Source organism: Mya arenaria, chromosome 17 (assembly GCF_026914265.1).
Source record: "Mya arenaria isolate MELC-2E11 chromosome 17, ASM2691426v1".
In the NCBI taxonomy this organism is placed as follows: Eukaryota; Metazoa; Mollusca; class Bivalvia; order Myida; family Myidae; genus Mya; species Mya arenaria.
This window is the reverse complement of record NC_069138.1, coordinates 2,635,001-2,656,211: the sequence shown is the minus strand read 5'-3', so window position 1 is coordinate 2,656,211 and position 21,211 is coordinate 2,635,001. Positions and strand designations below refer to the sequence as shown.

The 21,211-nt window shown below is 37.2% G+C and overlaps 3 protein-coding genes across 3 annotated transcripts in view; 2 read left to right on the top strand and 1 right to left on the bottom strand.

The window, feature by feature from the left end:
* Positions 1 to 170: 170 nt before the first annotated feature.
* On the top strand, positions 171 to 13,718 carry LOC128224332 (coadhesin-like). Its single transcript, XM_052934146.1, has 10 exons — positions 171 to 264; positions 4,077 to 4,205; positions 5,941 to 5,979; positions 6,591 to 6,663; positions 7,985 to 8,082; positions 8,929 to 9,084; positions 10,828 to 10,989; positions 12,697 to 12,777; positions 13,137 to 13,216; positions 13,611 to 13,718. The coding sequence occupies exons 1-10, from the start codon at positions 231 to 233 to the stop codon at positions 13,716 to 13,718; spliced, it is 960 nt and encodes a 319-aa protein (XP_052790106.1). The 5' UTR covers positions 171 to 230.
* Positions 13,719 to 14,070: 352 nt separating this feature from the next.
* LOC128222954 (low affinity immunoglobulin epsilon Fc receptor-like) lies at positions 14,071 to 15,101 on the top strand. Its single transcript, XM_052932146.1, has 3 exons — positions 14,071 to 14,137; positions 14,515 to 14,652; positions 14,990 to 15,101. The coding sequence occupies exons 1-3, from the start codon at positions 14,073 to 14,075 to the stop codon at positions 15,021 to 15,023; spliced, it is 237 nt and encodes a 78-aa protein (XP_052788106.1). The 5' UTR covers positions 14,071 to 14,072; the 3' UTR covers positions 15,024 to 15,101.
* Positions 15,102 to 15,686: 585 nt separating this feature from the next.
* Positions 15,687 to 21,211, bottom strand: part of LOC128224330 (coadhesin-like) — a 21,525-nt gene continuing 16,000 nt past the window's right edge. The window contains exons 10-14 of the mRNA XM_052934143.1: positions 21,158 to 21,211; positions 19,822 to 19,915; positions 18,262 to 18,337; positions 16,272 to 16,403; positions 15,687 to 15,808 (exon numbers count right to left, since the gene is read on the bottom strand). The exon at positions 21,158 to 21,211 is cut by the window's right edge and continues 29 nt beyond it. Of these exons, the coding sequence (XP_052790103.1) occupies positions 15,778 to 15,808; positions 16,272 to 16,403; positions 18,262 to 18,337; positions 19,822 to 19,915; positions 21,158 to 21,211 (387 nt within the window). The 3' untranslated portion in view covers positions 15,687 to 15,777. The remainder of the gene's footprint in view (positions 15,809 to 16,271; positions 16,404 to 18,261; positions 18,338 to 19,821; positions 19,916 to 21,157) is intronic.

Here is a 21,211-nt window from a genome sequence, read left to right as displayed (position 1 = left end):
TCCCTCGGGACTCGCACATCTTACAACAATGGGTCCCTAAGTACAAAACCGAGTCCCGAACATTAAGCCAGTGAGTGTGTTCCTATTATTTGACATTGATGAACACAAGTACAGTCACTATTAAAGATAGTTCATTGCGTGGGGGAAAATCCGTACTTTTATTGATAAGAGACGAGATGGTCAGACCTGTAATTATATAATATATTCACAGTGATTTCGGACATTAAACTATGTCCTTACTACGGATATTTCTATTTCTTGCAGGTAATAACCATTTTCCAGGGTTTCTTTTTATAATTCTGGTCGAAATTAACACAAGCCCGCAAGCCCTGCACTGGTAAAATGTCTTCCGGGCTTGCTCAAATTCTGAATTGTATATAGCAGCGCTTGTTAAAAAAAATTAATGCCAAGCTAAAGTATATGAATTCGGGCTTGTTCATCCAAAAGTCTTAATTTCAATGATTGTAAATTCATAATGCTTGTTTTATCACAAACATGTAATTAAACTGATGTCATTTTCAAAATTAAACACGAGCCTCGCGGATCGACCTCCAACTCTCGTCCGTTGTTTTCGAAAAGGTTATTATAAATTAATTACAAAAAATAAAGAGTGGGTCTTGTAGTACGGAATTCCGATAGAGCCATCGCCTTTGAATGTGTTGATCTAAAACGCGATAGTGAAATTACAAAAACGCAAAATAACGTTACTACGAAAACGAAAGTGCTATAATACGACTACGGTGATAATAATGCGATGTACTATCGCGTTTTCGTTATCGTTGTATCGTACTGTCGCGTTATGATCATCGTACTGCCGCATTATCATCATCGTACTGTCGCATTATCATCATCGTACTGTCGCGTTATCATCATCATACTGTCGCGTTATGATCATCGTACACGTTATCATCATCATACTGTCGCATTATCATCATCGTACTGCCACGTTATCACCATCGTACTGTCGCATTTTCTTTCATGCTTTACGATGAAATATGGGGTTTAAACAGTGAAAATATCAACTTTCAGAACTACTTTTAAATGTCTTTGTAGTTACTTGCCTTGATCAAAACAGAACACTGGACTTTGAACCAGTAAATGTTGTCAAAAAATGTTTAAAAATTAAGGAAATGTTTTATAAATTTGAAAAACGGGATAGCCGGTAATAAACGGTAAATTGTTAATTTCCAAATATATATGTTATTAAACATTTTCCTGATCTTTGAAGCTGAATGTTCGAACATTTGCTTTCATACCAAACAAATAAAAGACAAAAACAACTGTTCAAACAGAAATAGAATTTTATATCATCGTTCAAATTTATTTTGAACTGTTTGCCGTTGTAGTACGTAAAATGAGCTTCCTGGAAAATTCACACAACAATTTACAGATAATCCGATAGTTTTTACCCCAACCACACCTCCAAAATTGTCAACAAACTAGCGTGGCATTCACTCTTTATTTTGAAAACAAACCTGTTTTCAAGCGAAACAGACTGGTCTCTGAGAGTAAGATAAATGAATATTAATTTACTATGAAACACATGCAGTCTTAAACTAAGAAGAATGTTTAAAATCCAATGAGTATCCGCATTTGTTTTGCTAACACATTTGACCTTTAAAATTTTCATTCATTAAATAGCGGCGTAGTAATTTGGTTATGTTCTCATGCCCAACTTAAAATAAGTGTTTTCATTATTTTTTGGAACATATGTGCACTTATAAAACTTCATTGTTTACTGTTCATAAAAGCTTTGCACTAAAAAACGAGCGAATAATAAGCTATAAGAATGAATAGCAGAGAACTATTTCTCAGCAAACCGAAAATAGGAAAGTTGACAGCTATAATTTTGCATGAGGCCCACGGGTAGCGGCGTAAAAAACACCCTTTTCAAAAAGGGGGTAATTCAGGAATAAATAAAAAAAAAACTAATAAAACTCCGAAAAAAAGAAACAGAAAATTTGTTTTTTTCAGTGTAAGATCGTATTTAATTTCTCTCGTGATCATAGAAAAACTACATCGTGGAAATATGTTTTTCTATGACACTCGTGAAATAAAATACGATCTTACACTGAAAAAAAACAAATATCCTCTATATCATCATCGTACTGTCGCGTTATCATCATCGTACTGCCGCGCAATCTCATTAAAATCAGATCCCCAAAACACGCTTCACGACATTACGTAATGATTTTAATGAGATTGACTGCCGCGTTATCATCATCGTTCTGTCGCATTATCATCATCGTACTGCCGCATTATCATCATCGTACTGCCGCGTTATCATCAACTGTCGCGTTATCATCATCGTACTGTCGCATTATCATCATCGTACTGCCGCGCAATCTCATTAAAATCAGATCCCCAAAACACGCTTCACGACGTTACGTAATGATTTTAATGAGATTGACTGCCGTGTTATCATCATCGTACTGCCGCGTTATCATCATCGTACTGTCGCATTATCATCATCGTACTGCCGCATTATCATCATCGTTCTGCCGCGTTATCATCAACTGTCGCGTTATCATCATCGTACTGTCGCATTATCATCATCGTACTGCCGCATTATCATCAACTGCCGCGTTATCAAGAGGCGGGGCGAAATGCTTCAATGCGAAAGTGCACCAATTTGCGTGTCATAATGCGGCGCATTATTTGTTCGCGTTATCACCCCGCCACTTGGCGCATTATCGCCCCTTCCTTTGGCGCATTTCGGTCCGCCATTTGGCACATTTTCGCCCCTTCCTTTGGCGCATTTCGACCCGCCACTTGGCACAATTTTGCCTCTTTCTTTGGCACATTTTCTCCCCTTCTTTTGGCGCATTTCGACCAGCCACTTGGCACATTATAGCCCCTTCCTTTGACGCATTTTGACCCGCCACTTGGCACAATTTTGCCTCTTTCTTTGTCACATTTTCGCCCCTTCTTTTGGCGCATTTCGCCCTGCCACTTGGCACATTATAGCCTCTTCCTTTGGCGCATTTTGACCCGCCACTTGACACACTATCGCCTCTTCCTTTGGCGCATTCCGGCCCACCAATTGGCACATTATCACCCCTTCCTTTGGCGCATTTCGGTCCACCACTTGGCATATTATCGCCCCATAGGTGCATTTCGACCCGCCACGTAGCACATTTTCGCCCCTTCCTTTGGCCCATTTCGACCCATCTTTTGGCACATTTTCGCACCTTTTTTTGGCGCATTTGGCACCCCACTTGGCTCATTATCGCCCCTTCTTTTGGCGCATTTCGGCCCTACGCTTGGCACATTTACGCCCTTTTGGCGCATTTCGTCCCTCCACTTGGCACATTTCTGCCTTCGTTTGCGCATTTCGCCCCACTACTAGGCACATTTTCGCCCCTTCCTGTTGCGCATTTTGGCCCCCATTAGGCACATCCCCCTTCTTTTGGCGCATTTCGGTCCTCCACTTGGAACTTTTACGCGCTTTCTTTGACGCATTTCGGCCCTCCACTGTGCACACATAAATGATAGGTGTTCCAATGAGTGAAATATTCACGTTTTGTGTACAAAAGGTGAAATCATTGCGATCCGACACTGAAAAACAATATTATTTTGTATGGTATGCCTGAAAAGGGTATACAATTACATTTAATGATAGTTTTCAGAAGCGCCTGTCATAAAGTTTACGAACGTAGCGTCATTTCGTAAATGACAGCGCTGAAATTGTGTACCAGCCGTTGGTCTGGTGACGTTTATTTTTGTCGTAATAGCGGGCTTACATGTCAAAACTGTGAAAAATATCAAATATATATTTTCACTGTAAAAATACGCTCAAAATGCACCATTTCGGACTTCAATGATTTTGTTTTTCTGGGGGAGGGGGTAGGGATACACCCAACCCCCCGAGCCAACACTTCCGAAGTTACGATCCCTCTTATGTCAATTCCTGGATCCGCCCATGAAAGTGATCAATGTTTCATGATAGCAAATGATTAAGAAAACCATTTACTTCAAACGGTTACGCCACCTCTAACGTCAATTCTTGAATTCGCCCCTGAATGTGACGCTTTTTTGTTAGCAAATAATTAAGGAAAACAATAACTTTAATTCAGGCACCCGTGTGATAGTGCAGGGTGAAACATGTGCCGACTTGGACCCCCATGGGTGTGCAAATAACATGCAATTATGCACGGACCACACGGTAGCCCTATACACGTGTCCGGAATCGTGCGGGTTGTGTCGTAAGTCAGACCATCAATTATTTGTTTTTTATTCTCAGCAGGGTTTAGAAAATCGAACGTTTCTGAGAATTAATACTTTATGAAAAATACCTATTTACATGGAACGTTATACAGATGTTTAACCATTGTTATACTACACAGACTTGTAGCTCCTAAACCTTGTTTGGTGCAGTCCCACGGTATACTGAAAATGGATCATTTGCCTCGGATGTATACTAGTAATCAATTACAATAATCGATTAAAATTTAAAAACAATTGATTATAAACAAATAATAACAATTTGAAAATACTTCATAAAAAATATTATGTATATATGAACATAATAACTTGTATTATAACTTAACCAAAACGAAGAAATATTAACTTTTATACTACGACCGAAGGCAAGACGAGTAGTCCTGGTTTGTTGACTGATCCAGAACTTTATTTGTACAATTGTTTTAACTGTCGTGTTGGCAGGATTTGTTTCGATTTATCATAAATCTGATTCGATTAAAAATCGACGATTGATCGGAATGGCATCTCCGATTATTTCCGATAATCGATCATGGTTTTCGTCCGGTGTTTAAATCCCTTCCATTACTAAATGTATCCAAAAAGGACAATAAACGTTCTCAAGTATTAGTGACATGTTACTTTGTACATATGTTACCAGAGCTGATGGCCTGATTGTTCGGAACTTTGTTTAAGTTAACAACGTTGTAAACTTTTAAATATGTTCTGTTTTGGAAGCTCCTTTGATCTCTAATATTTTTTTAAATACGATTCGAGACAAGTGTTTCATATGTACTTGTTTTATTTTAAAAAAATATGCGCATATCATCATATACTATTTCAAGTTTGAAAGTTAACAACGATGTTGTAAATCACGTTGTTACCTTTAACAATTTTTTTTATAATCGCCCATTTTTGTGTATTTATATGTAGCAAGGACATCTACTCTGAAATCAATAATTACCGCTTTATAGCCACAGACGAGCATCAGTATCACCTACTTAGGCCTAAAAATTATATTTGGTTCGGGCTACGCGACCCTACCTACTAAATAGGCGTCGTAACTACAGATTTTATAGTCAGTTGGTAAAACAAATCATAATGTGTGTTTTAATATGTAGTTTATAACTTTAAAGCTTTAGACAGAATATTACTTAAACACCATTCCCCAATTATGACAAGTAAGTTCTTATATTATAAAGCCTAATAAAAAATAAAAATAAAATAAAAAGCTTACCTACCCTACCTGATTTTGAAATGGATGTTACCTTAACCAAACCATTTTTTGGCCTTATAGATGTTTTCGATACGTCTACATTTAGACGCCGTTTGTATGATTGTGCTAATTCTTGAGGTCGTTTGGGTTATAAGTATTACTTTCTGATCTGGGAGGGTGTATTCTACTCGAGTGGTTTCGACAAGGCGCTGGTCGAGTGATATCAATATCTGCAACAATCCACGAGAGTCGAATACGACATCCCGGATCAAAACGTAGTGCTAATAACCCTTTTATTATATATATATATATTACTGTTTTAAATCACTTAAAAGATGCAATATTTTGTTTTATGACGTCATTTCAACATCGCGCAATGATACATTATACGACGTGACGTAGAATATTAGAGAAATGAGGCCGTATTGCACTCGACTGGAACACGGTCTACCGGAATATGCAGTATGTTTTGCAAGCGGGTTTATGATGAGTTTATTTTATAATGGAGTAAAAAAAAATTGCAGCAACATCAACCAGAACGACAGGTACCACACAGATGATAGGTAAGTATTCTTAAATGTTAATTTCATTTGGTAAATTTGGCTTTGAACCCAACTTTCCAAGACTGTTCCAAGACGGTAATCTCAGTATTTATCGGTAAAGCTATTAAAGAATCGTTTGTGGTTTGTTTCACGGTTGTCTTATCGTTCAGAGGCGTTTGGCCTCTAACCATGTGTTTCCAAACATGTTATATATTTGATTTTTCGACTTCTGGGCTTATCCCTGTAGTGTTTATTGTATTGATTTTACGTCCAAGAAGTAAAAGTAACTTCAGAAATGCTGCTTATATGCAGATTTTCAACTTGTATATTACAAAGATAAGAACTAAGTATCAAATTAGGAAAAAATAAACAAACTTGGACTTCTAGTATATTGTATCAACATGTCTAATGTAGATTGAAATGACGTTGTTTTTGAAAGCCGCGTCAAGTGCTTAGCGTCTATTTTTGAACTTCCACCTTCATTACTTTGTACATTCACAACTAAGTCTCTCTTTGATTTTTTTTTGCTTAAGAATGAATGGCTTCTAATAAAATACACCAATACTTAAATATCCGTAAGTTAAATAAGGAGTCCTTTCAGGACTCACACATGTTGCACGTTTACAATACAGACGGAGGATGGTCAAACTGGTCGGATTACAGCGCATGCAGCCGAACATGTGGCCAAGGGGCTACACGAGAAAGGTAATGCACACGTATTAAGGTAAGAAATTATAAAACTATGAAGCATTTCTAGGGCTTCAATAACTAGCTCGTACTTCTGGTGGTCTTTGGAAAAAAGTCCCTCCAGGTTTGTTTGATTATGTGTGTTTTAAGTTTGCCCGCGCCCATTGGGTACATTATGACTTGACCCCACCGTGACGCCATTACGTCTTAATTTGTATTTAAATGCCATTAAGTGACATGCGATACAAGTGACAGCATTTTCTAGCCAAATCCAGACATTGGAAGACTCGAAGAAACACAGTAAGATATTAAAGATCCGGGTGCGATACCCTAGCTCATTGCGAAGGGAATCTTGGTTCTTTAACGTGCTCGGTGAAAAGCACCGATACCCGGGATACAACTTACCTGGGTTTGTTCTGAGTACACCATTTTCCCAGCACTACTTTTTAAATGCCGAGCGCTAGGCAAGGAAGCTTCTGATACCATATTTTAACTTTTCGATTGACGCGGCCGACTATCCGCACACAAAGCGAAAGCTCTACCACTGAGCTTTCGGGGTGGTAAAGTGCCTCCAGGGTTTCCATACTTTAGAGGTATACCAATCATCGGGTAGGTGGTCGGAATGGTCGGAGTACTGCGTCTATAGCTATAACTGCAGCCACAGATTAATTGGAATAGGGTACGAGACAAAACTTAAAAGAGATAAATGTAGTTATTTTAGGATTGAGTCCTGTTTTTCGTTCGTTTATGTATTATGAAAGCTCGGACACTATCTTGAGTTTTAGCCAGGTTTAAAAAACAGCAGAGAGCTTCAGAAAAAGGACAGGGTGCTAAGGGAGAAGAGGGCTTATTGTATTGTGCCATGAAGAACTTGAGCATAATGCATTTGACAGAAACTTTTTGGAATTCTGTTTAATTAAAGTAATGATAGATTTCAAATGCCAAAAAATCAAAATTTGTATGCATTATTAATCATAGTATAAGTTTTAATTCAAAGAAAGAAAATATTTCATTATCATAAGCATTTCATTCTACGAGAGCAGAAGGGTGCCAATGATTGTCTCCGTGAGGGCAGAAGGCTGCTACCAAAATAGGACAGGGTACAGCACCCTTCCATTTCTCTTTAGCTAAAACCATACTATCTTGCAAAACCCATTCTCGTTCATCAGAGTGGAGATGCTATGCGTACCACATTTGGATTTATCATTATCAAACCTCTGATGAATGAGAATGGCAAAACCTGACGCCGCGCTATATATTACTCCGTTCCAAAACAATTCATTTATTCTCATACACATTTGATAACCTATAAGTATTAAATATCCATTCTATTGTTTAGATATAGAGACTGCTCTAATCCATCTCCTGCAAATGGAGGACAGCAATGCTCGGGGTCACGGTACCAAATCAACACGTGCCCTTATTTTGACTGCGAAGGTAACAATTCCCAATCGTTCCTATTGCTTTCCGATTTTCTCATATGTTTTTTACTCAACAACTTGCTTAAGATACAGTGTCAGTATTTTACAATTGTCGGTCGCCCTTTGCAAAAATTTGCTTAATTCTTTATCTTGGTCAAAATTAGCCGAACATGTTTGTTTATAGTAATTTAACTTTGCTTGATTGTGAAGATAGGCTGAAGGCTGAAATGAATCACTTTCGAGTCTGTTTCCTGGACAGAAACCAGTAGAGGCCAAGACAATTAATGTATCCATGGTGAGGATTGAACCAACAACCATGTTTAGTTGTTTATTGATAGGTTAATATTCATCCAATTTCTATTAATCAATGAAACCATTTGCATGTCTTAACTAGCAAAAGGATAACACGCAGGCAACTTATTCACAAGTCAATTGTAACCACGTCGTCCCCCCTCAACCTCAAGTCCGGGGATATTCCGGGGTTAGCCGTGGAAAGGGCCGTGTTTTTACCTTCCAGCTGGCCCCGAAGTGCCGGATGAATGCGGTGTTTTTGTATTCGCGCCAAAAATAGTGTGGAATGGGCCTTACCTAGGGTCCCTGAGGTGCGGGGGCATTGGGCGGGGATTCTACCAGCAGTTCTTCCCCGCAGGACGGGGATCTTACCCGTGCTTGGCTGGATCGTAAGTCAAAGTCCCAGCTATTCCCCGGACCTTGGGGGAGGAGGGGGGCGTGGTCACAATTGACTGGTGCATTAGCAACGTTGTCCGAGAAGAGTATCCCTTTTTTAACATTTTCATTTTTATCAATGAACCAATGTGTTCCATTTTCATTTCCATAAGCACAGCTTATTTGATTTTTCCAGATGGCCATTGGTCACTCTGGGGCACGTGGTCAGACTGTGCTGGACATTGTGACAACTCAACAAAGCATCGATTTAGAAATTGCGTCATATCTATAAATAACGGAACATGTTTTGGATCGAATGTCGATTGGGCAAACTGTGGTGAAAATTGCCCAAGTAAGTATAAACTATTTGAAGCCATTATAAGTAAAGCAAATATAATGAAACAACAACAGCAACAAAAACAAAACAACAACAACATCAACTGCAACTTATACTACTACTTCTACTACTGCTACTGCTGCTACTGCTGCTGCTGCTGCTGCTGCTGCTACTACTACTGCTACTGCTACTGCTACTACTACTACAACTACAACCGCAGCAACAAAAACAACAACTACAACAACTAAAAACAACAGCAACAAAAACAAACAACAACAACAACAACATCATCAATGATAACAACAACAAAGTCTCCCATCAAAAGCATACCAACAATAAAAACTCATGACCCAGATAGCCAGAAATGTATAATTGTTTAAAATGTTCAAACACTTGATATAATTACATGTGTTTTTCTTGATATCAAAATGCAAGATCTGTAGACAATTATACACATGCACGTGCATGTTTGTTTACTGTTTGTATTGAGCGTATGAATACACTTTTAAAACTTTGAATTATAAAACGCCAGTCTTCTGAGGCATTTCAGAATCTTGGCCTGGGTTACCTGCCCTTACCATGTGTGCAGAGTACGCTTGGTACCAGACAATTCAGAAACCGACCACGTAAATTCATCTTTTAGGTCATTCACGTGTTTTGTTATACATGTATTGCACTTACATTTTAAAGGGAATTAGACACCAGATGGTCCAAAAATAAGGAAATACAGTATTCCTTAAAGTGACACTCTTTTTTACAATCAATACATACACATGTATAACAAACATACATTTTGAGTGATAAACCTTCGACTTCTTACTAAAAAATGAATTGATGGAAAATATTAATAACTGATAACAAATTTATAACCGTGTATTTAATATCTGAAAACGCAAAAATATTGAATTATTGGTGAATGCTTAAAGATTTACTGTGATCTACTTTTGTGTCATAAGGTAGAAATACCGTGTTTTCTGCACCTTTCTTTCAAATGAAACACAGTATCCTTCATAAGAACCATTGTTTTCGACATTTATTCATTCTTTTTGGTAAATTAAAACAATTGTATTAAATATGGTAACTCTTATTTGGGCGTAATAGTGCATCTATAAAACAAGCATAGGGTTGTTAATATGCGCAAATTAATATGATGCTAAAAATACATCATTTTGCATGATTTAAGAACATTTTGTCGCTGTAAAAAGAGTTAATCCGTTTGAAAATAGCGCATGATGGTTGTTCCGTTTATAGTGTGTATATTTAACATGTGAAAGTCTCGTGATTATTTTTAAATTTACTGGGAATAACGTGGTAGATATACCCAGTAAATTTCGATTTTGACAAAATATGCAAAAACTTCGAAAGATACATGTGTCGTTAGCGATGTGATACATCGGCAAGTAAAATTCAATGCGCTGAACACAACGATATCAATTTTATGTACGTTGTTAACTATTTTCTATTTTTCTTGCAATGGTATCATCCGGTATTTAGTCCCTAAAATGCTTCTAAATTGCATTGCACCTATCTGTTCACATTTTCATATTTTATCCAGAACTTGACACTCAATATCAATGTTCAAAACGCATTTTACTTTTCAACTACTCGATAACTGTTTCAACAGTTATCCGCCTTCATGGAATTGTTAACTTTTATATAGATGCACCCCATAAATACAATGGATCGCATTCTGAAAGCGATATTTATAAAGTTATTGTGGCAAACATTAATTCTAAGAACTTTTCAAATAATACACAGCGGCGTACTGGCTGGATTGGAGCGCTTGGTCAGCATGCTCCCACACGTGCGACTCGTCCGTACGTTTTCGTCAACGTCAATGTTACCGCTCAGACAATCACGTCAACTGCCCGGGAGACAACTTGGAGCACAACACGTGTTTTATTAACAAGAATTGTTCAGGTGAGTTGTAACTGAGATGGCATATGCCTTACATAACTTTCTTGACGTCTATTACTCGGTACTTTTCGACATTTAACTTCCGCATATATTTACGATTTCAACACGTCGCAAGTTACTGAACATTTCATAAAAATGATATATACTTAAACGAAGCGTTTTTATCACCATGAAGCTGTGAATAATAAATATCGCAAAAATAACACGCACAAAAGGACCTCACAATTAAAGCTTGTATGCAATGTAGATATGGTGTCCATTGGTAGTTTGTCGGCCGGGTGGATCGGTATCTTGAACATATTGACGGGTTCGCACTCCTTTTCCAAACTTGAGCGATCTTTATAACACGTGTATGGTTGTTTGCTTGTGTGTAAACGCATATACCTGTGTAAGGATATCATTAGGAATCCTGGGGTCAAGGTCAATCTAATGTTTAATAAAATGTCAACCTAAGAATTATATTGAATGTGTGCAAATCTTATAATTTCGTACAGCATTGCAGTTCTAGTCAACGTCAGTGCTACAGAACTGGAATTCACACGGCAAATGTGAGATATAGTGGATTACATTTTTTGCTTATAGCATTACTGTGCGAAAGGAATATACAAATTGTATAATGTTTATTATACCCCCACAAACGAAGTTTGAGGGGGTATATAGGAGTGAGCTTGTCGGTCGGTCGGTCGGTCGGTCTGTCGGTTTTCATGGTTTCCGGACGATAACTCATGAAAGGCTTGACAGATTTGAAAACATTTTTTGGTACACAGGTGTTACATCAGAAGATACAGGTCAAGTTCGATATTGGGGCTGGTTGGGCCAAGGTCAAGGTCACTGTTACTAAAAATAGAAAAACGGTTTCCGGACGATAACTCATGTAAGACGTGACAGATTTGAAAAAAAAATTGGTACACAGGTGTAACATCAGAAGATACAGGTCAAGTTCGATATTGGGGCTGGTGGGGCCAAGGTCAAGGTCACTGTTACTAAAAATAGAAAAACGGTTTCCGGACGATAACTCATGAAAGGCTAAACGGATTTGAACAATTTTTGGTACACAGGTGTAACATCAGAAGATACAGATCAAGTTCGATATTGGGGCTGGTGGGGTCAAGGTCACTTTTACTAAAAATAGAAAAAATGGTTTCCGGACGATAACTCATGAAAGACTTGACAGATTTGAACATTTTTTGGTACACAGGTGTAACATCAGAAGATACAGGTCAAGTTCGATATTGGAGCTGGTGGGGTCAAGGTCACTGTTACTAAAAATAGAAAAATGGTTTCTGCTTCATAACTTTAATTGGGCATGAGATATTGTGATGAAACTTGCTGTATAGGCAGCCTCTGTGAAGACAATGCTTGTGATTGGAAATGGGGCCAGTGGAGTAAAGGTTTTTGTGCACTGTTACGAAAATAGAAAAACGGTTTCCGGACAAACAATACATGCATGATAAAAGAAGATGCAGTGTGCAGTAACCTTGGAGTTATGGCCTCTTTTCAAAGGAATGGTTTGCCATTCCTGTGTCCAGGCGGCATTTGAGGGTATTCGTCACTCCTGTGACAGCTCTAGTTTACTCTAGAAATTACTTTACCAAGCAAGGTAAAATATGGGGAAAATAAAACACAGTAAAGCAGCAAAAAATGCACAGTTTAAGACTAAAATTATCGAGCCCCATACCGCATTTAACCTGATATTATTTTCGGTTCCAGGAGGAGGTGATCACAGCCAAGCTCCCACAGACCCAACAAACCCAACAAACCCGGCAAGCACAATCACAACAGGTTCCGCGGGTAAGGGGAGATTGTGAATAGTAAATATACAGGTTTTTTGTCAACTGGTCATGTCACTGTAGTTTTCGTCGTATTCGTCGTATACAAGTGTGGGTAAGTCAGAAACATCCCCATTCTTGAACGTTTTTTTTTCTGATGTCAAAACGTTTATTGACTCTTAAATTAATTCATGCCTGTCATATTCACTAGCTGGTGATTGAAAAAGAATCCTACTGTTACTTTAATGATGGTCAATCATGGATGGCTGTGCCTTAAATCATTCTTTGATATTTATCTGTCTTTATTCAGTTCACTCAACTGAGTGGGATTTATGTATGTTAATTATTGTTGTTTTATAACTCAACTCTAAACATGTTCAGACTGCAGACAAGACTGGGTTAAATATGGAACGAAATGTTTCTTCTTTTCAACGAACAAAGGCACTTGGGGATATTCGAGGGTGAGGCATCTTTTTATATTTTCTTTTCTATACAACCAATTACTTATACATGTTTTATACTCCATTCTATTTTAAATATTTAGATTTGAAGAAGGCATTCGATAAAGTTGAACTTTATATTTACATGTAGACATTAAGAAAGTGGTATAGACTGGTCGTTAGAATGTACAAAAAGTAAAGTTATTTTAGTAATAATTCCGCATGCAATGGACAGATTTAAGAAAAAAAATCAAATGAAAAGTAAAGACGTGGTGTATATTATGGTTGTCCTTCGTCTCCTTTTTTGTAATTGTATCTACATTGCCTGGATAATATATACTACATACGGCCCATTAAAGCATTCTTAATAATAAAATGAGTAAATTTTGAAATTAAGACAGCACATCAATTGCAGGATTACTGCTTGGGGTTTAAGAACTCTTCGCTTGTTTCAATTACAAATCAACAGCAAAACGACTGGATAATTGGCAAATTCCGAGAGCACACAGATATAGGTATTTAAGTTTGTTTTAAACGGTTTGAAATAGCTTTACAAATTACAAAAAAAAACGTTTTTAAAAATAACCGTTCATCGCATCATTAAACTATAAGTTAAATTAACAAATTCGCACATGTTCATGTTGTCAATACTGCTCCATTTGATGCCAATACTTCTCTGTATGCTGTCAATATTGCTCTGCATATTGGATGTGTCAGTCCCGTCTTTATACTGTCGAAACTGCTCTTAATAATGACATTTTAATTTACTACTTAAACGATGTTAATACTGCGCTTTATGTTGTAAATAGATCCTTTATGCTGTCAATAAACTTATTATGTTGTATTGACGGCCTTATAAACTGTGATTTTAGGAGATATGTGGATAGGGGCTTTCAAAACGGAAAAGGAAAGCTACTTCGAGTGGACAATAAATGGTTTGAGGTAACCGTATACATGCCTCACTTTTTAAAATAAAAAATGGAATTAAAAGAGGTTATTTATAAACCATTAGCTTCTACTCAATCCGAAACTTTATACTATACTTTAATGTTAATGGCAATATTTGCTGAAGGTGTATGAATGAACAATGTTTAAACGTTATATCGTATAATTTAAGTTCTGACTCTAAGGGCAACAGTTTATTTATATTGTTTTAAATAGGGGGTATCATACATTTGTGTTTTAAGGTCAAACATTGCTTGTTCATGTTTCATTTCAACTTGTTTTTGTCTTTATTTTAAGTCTCAAACTTCTTACCTCTTAAAATGTTAATAAATATGTATATTTAGTCATCTGCAATTAAATAGATAAATATTCAGAGTGGATTTTTCCGACTGGGCCCCTGGCGAGCCTGCTGTGCAGTTTGCGGATAACTGTGTGTCAATAGATCAAAGCAAGGGGTTTAAGTGGGCCTCCTTTTCATGCTCCAGTCGTTTCAATTGGATTTGTGAACAAAGGTAGGAAAGTTATTTTTAATAAATATTTAAATTATGTCCTTTTTGAAAGAGTATAAATCTTATACCCGTATAAGCATTTCTTGAAATACAACTCAACACTTTCTTCTACGATATCAAAAGCTTTGCAAAATCAAACAAATCAATTTGAACCCAGATTTAATCCACTGTGATAGATTCACAAATATTATTATTATTTTGACTCAGCCATTGTAGCATATTTATAGTTCAAATAATCAACAAAGCATATGGTTTTCATTTGTAATAGTAACAGATGTTTAACAATTTTGTATGAACTTAATTTTTTCGGTTTGTTAAAAAAATGTAATTTTCTTTTCAGACTAGAGATAAGCGACCCGAATTTAATCGGCTGACTGACACATTTGTATGAAATGATTTCCCTAAAATATACTATTACAAGCGAGGTGTTTCCCTTTTAAATTGACACGAGGCCTACTAATCACAAGGTTAGTCTAAAAGACGCATGTGTTTTAACGTAAAGATGTATTGCATCATCGTTATGTTAATGTACAACATTAACTTCCAGTGCCTCCCACAGTGCAAAAGTCGCTTGAAGGACCAAAACATAAAATGTTTAAAAAATCACTTTTATTTAGTTATGATGTTCAATATTAGAAAGCATAATACAAAAAAAACAAGTTTCAACATTTGTACGTGTAATCAGGAGCTGTGCAAATTTTACGAAATAATATTTTATCGTATTTTTAATCGCAACATATCTGAAAATGCAAATGTTTTTCGATCCAACATCGGATAGAATCTTCTTTCATGAATATTGGTCAATTTTTTATTACAATATAACATGTTGCAAATGGTATATATTTTAATCGTGAAAAAGAGTGTACCTCAAAACTGAATAAAACGTGGTCTATTGAAACTTTGAATTTGAAGTCCCCTGCCACGTTTGTACTGAGGAAAGCCCTTAAGGAGGATATTCGATGCGTGTAAACTCACCGATTGATCGTTGTGCAACATTAATCAAACCTAAACGCCAAAACATATACTTCGAAAAGCTATTTAAAAGGCAGACAAGTGTTTATTAAAACAATTAAAATACAGGTAATATCAACTGGTCGTTCCAAACGCCACGTCTGAGCTATTCTTCTGTTATCCGACTAAGGGTGGACTTTCAACCTGACTGTTAAACATGAGAAGCATGTACACACTTATAAAACAAGAGCTGTCACGTGATAAATGGCATAGAGCAACCTTTCATTCACATATGACGAATTCAGGCTCACATATTCTCTTGTTTAAATAGAACACTGTTTGTGTGTACAAGTTCACCGCGAACGTGAACTTTGACCTACTTTAAATTCGAAATGTTTATCTGCAGGCAATGACCAACAAGCCTACAAGCCCCTTTAAAGACCGTAGGCTAAAGCATACTCTTGTTATCATCGGACAGCGTATTTGTGGTTAAGGTTTCTTTGACCTACTGACCTCAAAAACAATAGGGGTCATATGCTGGCCATGAGCACCCCCCACCTAGAATGACGACCTTAGGCTTAAGCATACTTTTACTATTATCCTGACAAGGTTTTTGTATTAAGGTCACCTCAACGGTGATATTTGATTTACTAAATAAATATTACACTTACTCCTTTTCGCAAACCCACTGTATAGAATCGTTACATCGACGACGGGTCCATTTGTATTCGGAACTACTTTGCAAAGCCACACAGTCTCCGCCAGCCGTATAGCCGTAGGGGAACCAGTTTTGGTACGAAAACCTGACAACATTTCAAATATCAAATTTCAAGATGATTTACATACAGTCGAAACCTGTTGACTCGATATCCCAGGGACAGACCAAAATACCTCGAGCCTCGCGAATATCGAGCCAACCGGGAATGCTTCGGGAACCAGTTTTGGTACGAGAACTTGACAACATTTCAAATACACAAGATGATTTACATTCAGTCGAAACCTGTTGACTCGATATCCCAGGGACAGACCAAAATACCTCGAGCCTCGCGAATATCGAGCCAACCGGGAATGCTTCGGGAACCAGTTTTGGTACGAGAACTTGACAACATTTCAAATACACAAGATGATTTACATTCAGTCGAAACTGTTGGCTCGATATACCAGGGACAGACCAGAATACCACGAGCCTCGCGAATATCGAGCCAAACGGGAATGCTTACATAGAGTAAAAAACATAAAGTTCGAGAAAATGAGGAAATCGAGCCAAGCGATATCGACCAAATGGGTTTCGATTGTATTTTAATCAACCGAGCCTGATGTTTTAAAATAGATTAAAAATAAGAACTATAAAAATGACAATACTGGAGTATTCAGCAATAGCGGATCTTCGGGGGGGGGGGGGATGTCCCCGGGGAAGGATACGTCCCCCCTCCTAACAAATCAAACTTTATAAATTTTGGTTCTGAAGGAGGGGCGACTATCAAAAGGTTTAGCATCTCATCCTGGATCCGCCCCTGTTTCAGCGTTTATGATTTGCAAAAGTCAAGCGAAACAATCTAACGAGACAATGTATTAAAATTGTTAGAAATTGTTAAGCTGCAAAATAGTTAAAAAAAAATCACATATTTCATACATACTACAATAAAAAATGTTTAAATGTACATAGGTAGAAGTTCATGGCTAAATTCGAGTTTGTGTAAGCATTTTTTATCGCACGTTTGCAGTAGTTTAAAGCAAGTAAAACTACCTAATGTTTATTGAGTGGAAATTTACCTATATTTTTTAACTGAACTGAAATTACATAATATTGCATTAAGATTACCGGAACTCTGTTTTAAGGTTGGATGTCTTAATCTCAAATTTTTAATATAATATGGTCGTTCTTATGACGTTGAAAGACATAATAGGCTATGTACATAGCTATCGTTATTCAAACATCTTGAACTGTTGAAAATGTTGGAGAAGTACTGCTATAATTGGTGTAAGTTTTTGACAACATTATATTAATCCCTCCCGGTGGTGCGATGTTTCATGAGAGTGTGGTCTTGTGTTATGAGAGAAACTGGAGTAGCCGGAGAAATCCGACTTGTCGGCTTGTGGAGAAAACCCAAAAATACATCGAATTCCATTCGGAACTTCTCGGCCATTTTCACAGAAAACAACCTCAGGTGTATGCCGATACATCAGTAGAAGTAGTTCGTAAACAATAAATAATACTATCAATAACTTGTAGTGTTGTAACGTGTATTGTGTATATCAAAGTCTAAATTAATTGCCATTGAAGTGTATTAATGCATAAATAATTATGATTCCCAAGAGTAAAGTCATTAAGTTTAACTTCTAAAGTGAAATTACTACGCGATCTATTTGCAGCATAGTCCAATATTAAGAACTCTGACATTGTAAACCGTCCATATATCCCAGGCTGTTTTCGATTGAAAATGACCGAGGAGTTCCAAATGATCGAGGTCGGAACGCCTTTCAGGGGAGCGACTGTGATGACCACAGTGTGGACATACCACGTGGTTTGTGACGTCACATCACGTTATAACAAAATGCGACGTCACAAACCACGTGGTATGTCCACACTGAACCAATGCGTTCATCGGACAACCATGATATATATATTGAATGATACGTAGAAAAATGTACAAAACTTACGGAATTATTGTGCCTTGCCATTCCCAGTGGAATTTAAGCTGTGAAGTTGTCTTTCTTCCTCCCGTCCACCATACATCTGGAATTCAATGAAGTTACATAGAAATGATATACACCTTATAATAGTATGCAGTCGAAATACAGTCTTTGTGCATATAATAAGAGTTGAATATATTAGACTGCTCTATAATTACTCTACCCGGGAAACGTAAATTCACTCAATGGGAAAGTAAGTTCACTCAAAGGGAAACGTAAGTTCACTCAATGGGAAACGTAAGTTCACTCAATGGGAAACGTAAGTTCACTCAAAGGGAAACGTAAGTTCACTCAATGGGAAACGTAAGTTCACTCAATGGGAAACGTAAATTCACATAAAAGGGAAACGTAAGTTCACTCAAAGGGAAACGTAAGTTCACCCAAGGGAAAACGTAAGTTCACTCAAAGGGAAACGTAAGTTCACTCAATGGGAAACGTAAATTCACATAAAAGGGAAACGTAAGTTCACTCAAAGGGAAACGTAAGTTCACTCAAAGGGAAACGTAAGTTCACCCAAGGGAAAACGTAAGTTCACTCAAAGGGAAACGTAAGTTCACTCAATGGGAAACGTAAGTTCACTCAATGGGAAACGTAAATTCACTCAAAGGGAAACGTAAGTTCACTCAAAGGAAACGTAAGTTCAATCAAAGGGAAACGTACGTTCACCCAAAGGGAAACGTAAGTTCACTCAATGGGAAACGTAAGTTCACTCAAGGGGAAACGTAAGTTCGCTCAAAGGGAAACGTAAGTTCAATCAAGGGGAAACGTAAGTTCACTCAAAGGGAAACGTAAGTTCACTCAAAGGGAACACTCAAAGGGAAACGTAAGTTCACTCAAGGGGAAACGTAAGTTCACTCAAAGGGAAACGTAAGTTCACTCAAGGGGAAACGTAAGTTCACTCAATGGGAAACGTAAGTTCGCTCAAAGGGAAACGTAAGTTCAATCAAAGGGAAACGTAAGTTCACTCAAAGGGAAACGTAAGTTCACTTAATGGGAAACGTAAGTTCACTCAATGGGAAACGTAAGTTCACTCAAAGGGAACACTCAAAGGGAAACGTAAGTTCACTCAAGGGGAAACGTAAGTTCACTCAATGGGAAACGTAAATTCACCCAAGGGGAAACGTAAGTTCACTCAATGGGAAACGTAAATTCACCCAAGGGGAAACGTAAACTCACTCAATGGGAAACGTAAGTTCACTCAAAGGGAAACGTAAGTTCACTCAAAGGGAAACGCAAGTTCACTCAATGGGAAACGTAGTTCACTCAATGGGAAACGTAAGTTCACTCAATGAGAAAAGGTAAGTTCACTCAAGGGGAAACGTAAGTTCACTCAATGGGAAAAGGTAAGTTCACTCAAGGGGAAACGTAAGTTCGATCAAAGGGAAACGTAAGTTCACTCAATGGGAAACGTAAGTTCACTCAAAGGGAAACGTACGAGGACATGTTTAATCATCATAAGAATTTACCAGTGTCTTTAAAGGAACTATTTAATCTGGAAACTCTTTAACTATCATTGATTTCACTTACCCATTCCCCATAGTTGCAGTTTAGTCACTAAAAAGTCCTGTTCCACCTGGTCATCGATTTTCACGAGGTCCGCGCCATGGTCGTTACAATATTCCTTTATGAAAAACACACTTTGGATACTTTATTTGTGCCCAAGAAATAAGTCCTGTGAAAATTAATCATATCTAATTATATATCGCATCCAACATAAATGACGCAACCCCATTGGTCCAGGACTGGTCACGTGGTGACCCCATATTTTTCCATATCGGGTCACCAAATCTATATGGTACCAAAATGGCGTCTATTTTCCGATTCCGATGAATATGGCGATAAATAAATGAATCATTTAACGTTTGCTCTCAACCGATATCGTTTCCTTTGCCCCGTATATCCCATATCGGGTCACCCACTAATCCTGTAACTTATATTATCGTAGCTATTATAAAATAAATTAAAAATACCCAAATAGGCCAATAAAAACGTTCTTCGTTTCCACTTATATTTCAAAACAAAAATAGGGTAGGTAGGTAGGTAGGCATTTTTTTCCCAATTTTTTCTGTACCAAATTAACCTTTTTAGGGTATTCACTATTGTAAGAAGTTTTAAATATAAAATGGTCAAGTTCACTAAAAATAACGGACATTTTTTAAAAAAGAATACGAAAACAAATCCAAACAACGGTGTTTGATCGAGAGGAGAGAAAAATGGTCGGTCGGGTAAGTTGAAACAAACAATTATATATTACATCTTATTTAATTCTACACATATTTTAAGTGTCATTCTTTTCTCTCCAAAATAACCACAGTGAGCAATTTTGTTCTTCTGCATAATGCGACTGCATCCACAGTACTCGACATCACAATTAAATTTAAGCTTAACAATTGCAAAACTCTTGCAAAGGCAAAATACGTAAAAGAATTAAGAACTTTGATTAAAAACATATAGACTGCAAGCTGTAGTTTAAAGTGAAAAAAAAATCATTAAAAAACATAAACACAAAATTACAAAGGCAAAAGGGAACTAATCGGTTGAAAATAATAACGTTCTTAGCCTCGTTCTCATATGCAGGTTATTTCCCTTTGTTCCTAATACGATACACATAATATTTATGTGAAAAACTACAGAAACAAGCTCAGTAGCCAAGATTTAAACATAAACCCCGTTTAATGGCACAGGGTAAACGCCAATGACATAGAACACAAAAACAAGAAACATGGAACAACAGCACAAAACTTCACAAACAACACATTGCATATATTTACATATTGGTCATTACGATTCATCAGAGGGATTGTGTGACTACGAATAATTCCATTTTAAAAACCTTGCTGAACATATTGTGTGTACAGTGTACCTTGGCTGACGTCCAGTTACGATTGAGACCGAAGAAATAGCAAGACGTATCACC

What these genes read in the sequence shown, in the direction of transcription:
- LOC128224332 (XM_052934146.1), top strand. Translation starts at nt 231, where the DNA reads ATGTCCTTACTACGGATATTTCTATTTCTTGCAG. An exon ending in CCCTTATTTTGACTGCGAAG is followed by an intron (nt 8,083 to 8,928) that starts GTAACAATTCCC and finishes TGATTTTTCCAG; the next exon opens with ATGGCCATTGGTCACTCTGG. An exon ending in AATCACAACAGGTTCCGCGG is followed by an intron (nt 12,778 to 13,136) that starts GTAAGGGGAGAT and finishes AAACATGTTCAG; the next exon opens with ACTGCAGACAAGACTGGGTT.
- LOC128222954 (XM_052932146.1), top strand. Translation starts at nt 14,073, where the DNA reads ATGTGGATAGGGGCTTTCAAAACGGAAAAGGAAAGCTACTTCGAGTGG. An exon ending in TGGACAATAAATGGTTTGAG is followed by an intron (nt 14,138 to 14,514) that starts GTAACCGTATAC and finishes ATAAATATTCAG; the next exon opens with AGTGGATTTTTCCGACTGGG. An exon ending in AATTGGATTTGTGAACAAAG is followed by an intron (nt 14,653 to 14,989) that starts GTAGGAAAGTTA and finishes TTTTCTTTTCAG; the next exon opens with ACTAGAGATAAGCGACCCGA.